This window comes from Gasterosteus aculeatus, chromosome 4, assembly GCF_964276395.1.
Source record: "Gasterosteus aculeatus chromosome 4, fGasAcu3.hap1.1, whole genome shotgun sequence".
Taxonomy (NCBI): Eukaryota; Metazoa; Chordata; class Actinopteri; order Perciformes; family Gasterosteidae; genus Gasterosteus; species Gasterosteus aculeatus.
Window position 1 is genome coordinate 14,756,917 of NC_135691.1, and position 9,713 is coordinate 14,766,629.

General features: G+C 41.9%; 2 protein-coding genes across 5 annotated transcripts; one reads left to right on the forward strand and one right to left on the reverse strand.

Annotated features, from left to right (window-relative positions):
• Nucleotides 1-566: 566 nt before the first annotated feature.
• med7 (mediator complex subunit 7) lies at nucleotides 567-2,661 on the reverse strand. Its single transcript, XM_040175609.2, has 2 exons — nucleotides 2,434-2,661; nucleotides 567-1,568 (listed from the first exon to the last, which is right to left on the reverse strand). Exon 2 carries the CDS (start codon nucleotides 1,557-1,559, stop codon nucleotides 798-800), a length of 762 nt encoding a protein of 253 aa, XP_040031543.2. The 5' UTR covers nucleotides 1,560-1,568; nucleotides 2,434-2,661; the 3' UTR covers nucleotides 567-797.
• Nucleotides 1,657-9,447, forward strand: itk (IL2 inducible T cell kinase). Of its 4 annotated transcripts, XM_078102364.1 has the most exons (18): nucleotides 1,660-1,776; nucleotides 3,627-3,810; nucleotides 3,942-4,046; nucleotides 4,175-4,256; nucleotides 4,381-4,506; nucleotides 4,740-4,777; nucleotides 5,223-5,368; nucleotides 5,484-5,549; nucleotides 5,632-5,686; nucleotides 6,101-6,180; nucleotides 6,610-6,752; nucleotides 6,914-6,991; nucleotides 7,252-7,420; nucleotides 7,508-7,724; nucleotides 7,812-7,876; nucleotides 8,001-8,119; nucleotides 8,766-8,923; nucleotides 9,036-9,447. In XM_078102364.1, exons 2-18 carry the CDS (start codon nucleotides 3,673-3,675, stop codon nucleotides 9,090-9,092), a joined length of 1,842 nt encoding a protein of 613 aa, XP_077958490.1. In that variant the 5' UTR covers nucleotides 1,660-1,776; nucleotides 3,627-3,672; the 3' UTR covers nucleotides 9,093-9,447. The 4 variants fall into 4 exon arrangements, with proteins under 4 accessions (XP_040031518.2, XP_077958490.1, XP_077958489.1 ...); XM_040175584.2 differs by having other exon boundaries at nucleotides 1,657-1,776; nucleotides 7,508-7,876; XM_040175585.2 differs by lacking the exon at nucleotides 1,660-1,776 and having other exon boundaries at nucleotides 3,391-3,810.
• The last annotated feature ends 266 nt before the right edge of the window (nucleotides 9,448-9,713 follow it).

Below are 9,713 nucleotides of genomic sequence, written 5' to 3' on the forward strand. Positions count from 1 at the left end.
ATGAGTGGGCTAAGTTTCGGTTACACAAGTCGGTTTGTGTCAGTTGGAATCTGTCTCATGGAAGTCAGTGAGGGTGAAATGAGTCCTGAGCCTGTGGCCGGCCAAACACCGGAGCCTCTTACATTCATAGGGTCGTAGCCCGTGGCATCAGAGGGCCACAAAGACACCCAGACCCCTGCGAGATGCCATGCTTATATATGGAAACTCCCTCCCAAAGGGGTAATCCAATTTGGTACATTTCTTTTAAGTTTACTCCGTGTTGCATTAAGGGAATTTAGATCGGTGTCACCAGATGTTTTGCCAGTAAAGACTTCCTGAACTTTTAATGAGTGAAGCTGCTGGAACAATGCAGCACAAAACGTGTTACACTGGTCTATGTTTCTACAAAACGTTTGTGCAAAGCGACCTGCCCATGGCCACAGCCAGATAGCATGCAGGGTGTGTGACAGCTCCTACGCGATTTGTGAACATGAAGGAATGTCAACACATAACGGGTTGAAATACATTAAAGTCTCTTTGATATGAAGCAGGTTCCATTAAAAAAAAGAATGAATTACTTCTACTGAAATTGGAAATGTCTTTATTCTGGGGGGTTTTCAGTTGATCCGTGTGATTTCTACATGCTTCGAATATCTTCACAGGGAATGGTAATATCTGCTAAATGGCTTTTGAATAAAACACCATCCTACTCCAAGTAAGAATTCAGGCCCGAGTTCAGGTGAAAACATAGCCAGCATTTTCATTTTTGCTTTATGTATATACAACAACGTTTAGGTCAAAGAAAAAAGAAAAACAACTTAAGCAATTTCATCAATAATACTGCACATGGCAGCGTCGTTGTCCAACATTTTGTCCCGCTTTGAAATGGGGATAATCTTGTCCTGGTGCCCCGCTGCCATACAGCTGGCACCCGCCTCCTCAACATCCATCGGTTCCGTATTCAACCAGGGGGCCTGTCCAGATGAACCGACACCAGCTCCTTCAGACACGCTCCTTGGAACTTCACCAGCAACATCCCGACCCTCCATCTGTGGCAAGTCATCAGGGAGAGAGGCAAGGCAGCCCTGGATCATCTCCACCACCCTCTCCAGATGTTTGTGGAACCTCTCAGCGGTCTCTAGCCTCTGTCTCTTCTGCACCTCCATCATCACCCTCAATGTCTCCCTGGCTTGATGTGGCCTGTACTCATTTATCAGGTGATGCATGTGTACAAACAGAAGCTTCAAGTCCTCCAGCTTCTCCTCGCGCTTTATACTACCAGGGCTCTTGATAAGGATGTCCAGCAGGTCAAGAAAGTTCACAAGAATCGACATATTGAGCTTCTTAAGCTCCCGTTTGTGGTCAAATTGCATGGGATGGAGCCTCTCTATGCCTTGGCTCTCCAGTGGCCGGATTATGAGTTCATCACACTGGAACTGGTTGCCAAACATCATGTAGCTGTCTCTGATGGGTGGAGGTGGCTTAGGTACCAGACCCTTGCGGATGTTTTCATCCGTGTATTCTTTGATGTACTGCATAGGTGGAGGAGGCAGGGCACTGACCTGCTGTGGTTCACCCATGATGCTGACCTGAAACAGAAACAAAAATCTTCAGTCGGGTTTTCCTTACCAAGCAATGCAAACCAAGTTGGGAATTTAAATCTATAGCCGTTTTAAGGCAAAGAAGAGCACACACGTTGTGCAACACTATAATATGTTGTGTCAAGAGAACAAGTACTCGTTACAAAGGAGGGCGTCAGTACTGAAAACTACATTGAATAAAAGGCAGTAATGTTTGGTAAGTTCAACTTGTACTGCTGAGATAAGTCCAATGGTCAGAGTTAATATCAGCTACGACTAAAATACGACGAGTAGATCCACTCACAGTGATCGCAAATTTCATCTAACGTTATTTTGTTTGGAAAATATTCATCCACAAACCAGTATGTGTTTGCAGCTGTCACAAAACCACAGAAAAGTTTAGGAATGCATGGCTAAAACGCTGGACTATTAGAGCATGCATTGTAATCGATAGACAGTTTCCACCTTTGGGAGAAAACCGAGGCACATTCTTTTACATAAGAAGTAACTTATGCAAGAGCACGGTTAGCATGCTAGTTGTCAGAACGGGCGGAGGCTAACACGCGAGCGATGCTAGTTACGTTGGTACCTAAATGACCGAAGAAGATTAATGAGCACGTTCCATCCATAACGTACTTAAAACGTATTCACGTTTTCAAGTGTGTATTTTAGTCTACGACTGGACATAACATAACATTGTGAGCAGAACACTGCGGTTCGGAGAGAAATGTTGCTAAGTCAAATAGCTATGTGGCTAATATTGGACTAGCAGTGTATCTGCTAGCTTCCGCTAACTAGTGAGCGTCGTTCCGCTGGTAACATTCTCACAAACTAAGCGAATGAAATGAACGACAGTGATGATTCTTCTACGCACCTCTCAAAGGGACTCCTTGGTTGCTGAATGTGCACCTTAATAATAGAATGTCATACAAGTATTTAAGCTCATGGCTAGCCTAGCTCCTTCCTTTCATTGACGTGACCGTCTCTGCCCCGATCCCATTGGCTGATCTACCCTCGTGACGTGTGGTGGTCGTGCTGATTGGACTTTACCTGAAGAGCATGTTCAACTCTGGGTTATTCCAAAAATATGGCAGCATGACATCTGGGGAGCCGGATGAACAGATGTTTTTGTTGATTGTTTTATCACAATTATTATTGTAAAAGAATTTTCACCATAGTTCATCACAAGTTGCTTGAGGTATAAAATTAATCAGCATTGTATGAGGTTCCAAAAACACAGAAATTTGCTTTCCAAATGGGCATTGCACAATAAAAAACTGAAAATGTATTAGTTTTTAAGATGTTTGTATCAGTCATGATAAAGCCTAAATCAGATCAGATATTTTTACACCTAACAAATATTAGCATTTTTTAACATTAAGCCTGATTTTTGTGCATTTCTTTTTTCTATTCCCTTTTACCTTTCTTAATTTTATCTATAGAAATTGCCTTACCTTCAGGGGAAATCGAGCCAGACAAGTTGGTCCATACTCATCCAAAATGTACATGCAGGCTAAGATGTAGAAACAATTTTCCTGATGGTGGTGCTATTCCATTCCATTTAGTGATCACCTTGCATATCTCAAAACCTCAGTTTGAAAACATTGTAGTTAACCTTGTTTTTAGGTCGGTTCAAAGTTTTCAATAGGTGTCGTTTTGATATTGAGTTTCAATTCATACCCTCAATATTTTGTTAAATTAAGAATAACGCTTTAAACTATTGCCTGGGTACTATAATACTAGACTATATTTTAAAAAAACATAATAACCTGACGATTTCTATATCACCATGCTATTGGTGGAAAATGTGCAAAAATGGAGAGATTAAAGAATCACCATCCTATTGCTGCACACACTTATTGCAACATAGCTGGAAAAAGTGCGTGTGAGTGCTTGTATAGTTTGTGTGTGTTCTGTACAGGAGTGTAAGCACAACCCACTTTATGCCGTAAGGATGTGGTTTACCGAGTGCAACAACTTTATACAGGAAGCTGCACGGCTTTTGTTGGGTTATCATCCACTAGCTTTTTTTCTGTCACTGAGAGGTACTCATTCTCTCTCCATTAGGCAAGAGGCACCAGAGTTATTCTTTGCGTTACTCAGAACTGCCACCATGTTCCCCAGGGTGATTTTGAAGGGAACTTTGATAAAAAAATCTCAACAAAAGAAGAGAACATCACCGTGCAACTACAAAGAGAGGTTTTTTGTATTGGACACACAAGATCTGAAATACTCTGAACGCCGCCCTGGAGTAAGTATCTGCATATATTTATACACAATGTTTAAATTGAAATGATGCAATCTATAGGCTGATTCTGTAAGCCATTGAATCACATCCACAGTGCGTTTAGCAGACATAAAGTTAAGATAATGTTCTTTCAGAGAAAGCCCATGCAGAAAGGTTGCATCGAGCTCTCCAGAATCAAATGTGTGGAGATTGTGTGTAGCGATCTTCCAATACCATGCGACTACAAGTACCCGTTTCAGGTGAGGTCATGCAATCCAATACAACGTTGCATGCTGTAATTATAATTTTTCTCATGACATAACACATAGTGCAATTGCATCATAACACAACAACGGAAGCATGTTCTCAAATGCAAACTTCTCTACAGGTTTTTCACAACAACTACTACCTGTACATTTTCGCCCCAGACAATGATTGCCGTCTGAGATGGGTCAGAGCTCTGAAAGAGGGTGAGCTATTTGACCCCATCGTATTTATAAACGGCGGTAGTGCAAGAAATTATTTTGCAACAGTGATTTTGATTCATGAGCTCAATATTTCAAACTATATTTTAATTTATTATGCCTGATGTAGAGACAAAGTCTAACGATTTGGCCACCAAATACCACCCAAACTTCTGGACGGATGGAAAATGGAGATGCTGTCAACAAACAGGGAAACTGGCCACAGGTTGTCATTTGTATGACCCAGTGGGTTATGGTTGGTATAGTTTCTTCTCTTCTCCTTGTTTCTGACATATTCACATCAAGTCTAATTTGTGTATTTGATTTAGTGTGACATGAGTCATGTGCTCATGGAAAAAAACAAAAAAAATCTTTTTTCTAATAACTAAACATAACTAAACAATCTTCAAAAACCAGTGTGAAGTTGCTGTTTTGTACATTTCGGGTGATTCAAAATCAACTGCTGATTGCATGTTTCTCATTCCACAGCTTCTAAAAAGCCACTTCCTCAACTCCCAGATAAAGAGGTATCACTTTCAAAAGCACATATAACAAGCTGATGAAATTGTTTTGTTTTGTTAGTCAACACTGTTGAATTTGCAAGGTGTACAAAATGATTATCCTGTTTGCTTGTATGGTATGCTGCTTTGCTTTCGGCACAAATACGATTTCACAGCTCAAATTGTTTTGCTCGTAAACAGCAATTATTGGCACTCATCTATAGCTGATGATTTACTATTACTTAAATATCATTGTGATTTAGTTTGTTAAGGTCAAGTACATATCTTTGAGGTGTATACATCTGTTTTGGGTTGCTTCTCTTCCAGGTCTGTCTCTCACTGCCGTGAGGCATTTTGTGTTCATCAAAATGTTACTCACAGAATATAAATCACCAAAGAGTTTGATGGAATTTATTTAGCAAAATAAAATTCACATTATCACATGCAATTTTCTTTTTCCCATCCCTGAAAGATGGAACTGCACGATACAGGTACGGTCATCGCCCTGCAGGACTACACGCCCCCTGGAGGCGCTGACTTGCCCCTTCGGAAAGACCAGGAGTACACCCTGGTCAACAAAGGCCACTGCGACTGGTGGGCCGTGCGGGATGACAGAGGGTAAGCCCCAGAAGGAGCCCGCACTTTGTAACAGAAAATCATTCTTAATTGTTGTACTTAATAGTAAGGATGATTATGAGTATGCTGTTAATTCATATTCCTGACCGCTCATCAGAAACACGGGCTTTGTGCCCAGTACGTATGTAGCCGAAAAATCCGGAGCCAACTTCCAGAGATTTAAGTGAGTTGTAGTTTCTTTGTTCTTTTCCTTCTCCCTGAATCTGTTCTGCCCACTTATTTGTGGTTAATATGTCTCCCCCCAGATGGTACAACAAAAACATAACCAGGGGCATGGCAGAGGATTTGCTAATGAAACAGGTAAAACAAATATCAGTATTTAAGGATCCAGTGATTATTCCATCTTCCATCTGCGTTTCAACAGAAAACCTCCTCCACATAATAATTTTGAAGTTAATTATCAGGACGTTTCTGCATTTTTGACTCTCCCACCTCCAGCAGTCACACATTTGCAAAGTGAATGCGAATGCACCTGCTGAACACTATTGTGAGGTGTCATTGGCCACAAGAACATTTCTCACAACCACAGTGTTTTCTCCAACGTTGAATTTCCTGCTGATAAGTGTTTTGCTCGGTTTTACAAGTGAAAGGTGGACCAGTAATCCATCATCAACTAGTCAATATGAATACTAATAAAAACACAAGCACAAAATCACAAAAGGATTGTTTCATGGTGATAATTGTGATTTATATGATACTCGTTTCCACCTTTAGGGAAAAGAAGGCGCCTTTATGGTGCGTGACTCAAGACAAGCGGGAGTCTACACAGTGTCCGTCTTCACCAAAGCCCCGGGGTGATTTGACTTCCTTCCCATGTATTTAGGGTTTATTTGATAATGCTGTATGATTAGTAGAAAATATGGTGCTGGACATGAATACATCTGATGTACTTGATGACTTCTTTATTGTTCATTTGTAACCACGGTTTGTTCAAAAAAAGCCTTATATACACTGTTTCTTTCACATTCTTGGATACAGAGAGACACATATTAAAAGAACCTTTGCCCTACCCTTTCCAATTTAAAACTGTATAAACATTTACATAATACACCCACATTAACAACTAGGTTGTCATGCCTGTGTTTAAATGTGACTCAATCTCTGACATTTTTCTCACGTCATATACTGCTTGTTGATATTTAATGATATTCAACACTTCAAATGCTCCTTTTTGCCAACGAGTGTGATTGGTCGCATAAAAAGCATATGTTTGCCATCTTAAGCTCTAACGGGGAGAAGAATCCAAGAGTCAAACATTACCAAATTCGACAGACGGAAACTGCAGAGTCCAAGTTCTACCTAGCAGAGAAGTACCTGTTCAGCACCATTCCTGAGCTCGTCCATTACCATCAACACAACGCTGCGGGTAAGTTCACTGGCTTAGCGCATGCCACTGCATGAACACACACACAGAAACAACTGGTTGCCAAGAGGAAGTTCTGCTGATTAAACAGCTGCACCGTGTAACAAAGGGCTATTGTCATTTATTGAAAATGATAAAATAGGGACATGTTGTCTGTGCTGCAGGCCTGATAACTCGTTTGCGACACCCAGTATCTCAAGACGGGGGCTGCTGCTCTAAGGACATCGCCGGCCCCTCAACAGGTCAGAGGATGTGCTGTTGTGTACATGGGTCAAACCTGTTGAACTGGAGTTGAAAACCATAATAACCTGACGATTTCTTTCTGACAACTACACGCAGGGTGCGTTCAGCGCTCCATGACAATCACGTGACCGGTTTGGCGTTGTGTCAAAAAACCTGTGACTTTCATAATGTTTTTAATGATTTATTGATGAAGCTAATTATTATAATTTAAGTTATCCTTCCTTCAACAAAAGATTACCCCGTGTTGGCTGCTTAACAGATCAGTGGGAGCTGGACCCAGAGGAGCTGACCTTCGGTCGGGAGTTGGGCAGCGGCCAGTTTGGTCTCGTGCTGGAAGGGAGATGGAGGGACAGCAAGGTGGCAGTGAAGACGATACGAGAAGAGTGCATGTCAGACGAGGATTTTAAAGAAGAGGCGAGAGTCATGATGTAAGTGCAGTTCATGGAGTTGCCTCGGGTCGGTCGTGCCGTACGGGGCCGGTCTGCTAACAAGTGGGTCTGCGTGCATTTTGACAGGAGGCTGTCTCATTGTAAGCTGGTCCAGCTCTACGCCGTGCACACCCAGCGCTCCCCCATGTGTCTGGTGTTTGAGTTCATGGACAACGGCTGTCTGTCGGACTACCTGCGAGCCAGGAAGGGGCACTTCTCTCAGGACACCATGTTGAGTATGTGCATGGATGTCAGTGAGGGGATGGCGTACCTGGAGAACTCCAACTTCATCCACAGAGATCTGGTAAACCAAAAGATAAGCTATTGTCACGATGCATTCATGGATCTGCAGTCTGTTGGAATCTTTCCTCGGTTTCCTTTTCTTCTGCAGGCTGCCAGGAACTGTCTAGTTTCAAAGAACAATGAGGTGAAGGTGTCCGACTTCGGCATGACCAGGTATGCGCCTCACCGAGTCGAATCACTAATGTCCACCGTGTTGTGTTAATCATATCTTTATCGTGTTTATGCTATGGCTCAAAGTCAGCTTATATTTACTGCCATGCCATGATGTCTCCTGTAGATTTGTGCTTGATGATCAGTACACAAGCTCCCAGTGCTCCAAGTTCCCCGTCAGGTGGTCGGCGCCAGAGGTCATCAAGTTCTCCAAGTTCAGCAGCAAGTCTGACATCTGGTCATTTGGTGTGTTTATGCTTCCATCTCTGTTCCTTTCACTTGTTATGTGCATGTTGAGCGTTAGACTTGTTGTCTTTGGAGCCGATAACAATCAGTCTTTTGATGCACGCTTTCAAGATAATCGAATCTGAATATGTTGTTTTCAACTAGTTATATATTTGGTGAGTCGATGTGTATCCATCACATTAAAACATCAGGTTTCTGTTGGCTAGTTGAGTACAAATCAAAATCAATTGACTTTTAATGATAGCATATTGGCTCGACCACTTTACGCGAAAAATTAAGTGATTAAGTCATTTCTGAACAAAGGAACGCTAAATGTTAAAGAGCATTGGTTTATTTTTTAAATGTAATATATTTCATTAGTTTGAGTCCTTGTATATGTCTGCACAAAAGTATTAATAGTACATTTCTTGGAGTGATGCAAAGGAGTATCGTAAAAATAAATAGCTCTTATTACAACTTTTTCAAATGGATTTGGACATCCATCCATTTGGTCAATCAACAGTGCGTTTTTATGTAGCAGGGATAGCATCTTGATTTTTTTTATGAAGTAAGTCTGTCGGTGAGGCATGATTGCGTGTAGTTTTGATGAACACTAACTTTGTGATGGTCATTCAAAACAATTGGAGTCTCCCCCCCCCCCGCCCAGGTGTGCTCATGTGGGAGGTGTACAACGAGGGCCGACTTCCTTACGAGAACCACTCCAATGTCGAAGTGGTGGAGTCCCTGAACAAAGGCCTGAGGCTCCTGAAGCCACGCTTGGCCCCGGAAGCCATCCACCGGCTCATGGAGTGGTGCTGGAAGGAGGTGGGCCCAAGAAATGACTAAAGCGGGGCAACTGCTGACGTAGACAAAAAAAAAAACCCAATGCGCCAAACGCTGAGCAATGACACTTTTGTTTCCACGTTCTCATTCTCAGAAACCAGAAGACCGTCCGTCCTTTGCTCTCCTCCTGCGTGAGCTGCCCTCCCTCTAAGACCTGTGGGGATAAGATTTGAAAAGGATGAACGAAGCTATTTATTTTATTTATTGATGTACTACCAATGTCTTGTCTAAGCTTTTACTGTTTTTTAGTTCCGATGATTCCAATCACAATTTAGAATTTGACAATTTAGCACTTTATCTGTTTCTCTATACAGTTTATTCCTGAGAAGGCTCACACAGCTATTTCTGCTTGCTGCACGTTTGGGTTTCAAGTATACTAAGGTTGGCGAATGTGTGAAACCATTGACAATTAAATGGATCCATTGACATGAAATGTTCCAATTTATTTCGGGATGCATAATTTCAGCAGTGCAATAAAGAAACTCTTTAAACTGCTGAACAACAAAGTCCTCTTCTTTTCTCAGCAAGGGATGTCATGGCAGATAAATGAGCGTTCTGCTCTGCAGGTGCAGTGGCCATAGATAGAGCTACAGGCCGTGTTGTGATCTCTGGCCCAGAAAGATACGCAACATAATATCCACTTCAAGAGATGACAAATAAAATGTTCTAATCCTGATTCATCTGCCAGTCATTTAGCAGCCCCTTAACCAACAACATCTTAATAATGATATCATTTCACGTGTGGGTTAGTCCTACAGCACGTGTTTATTGC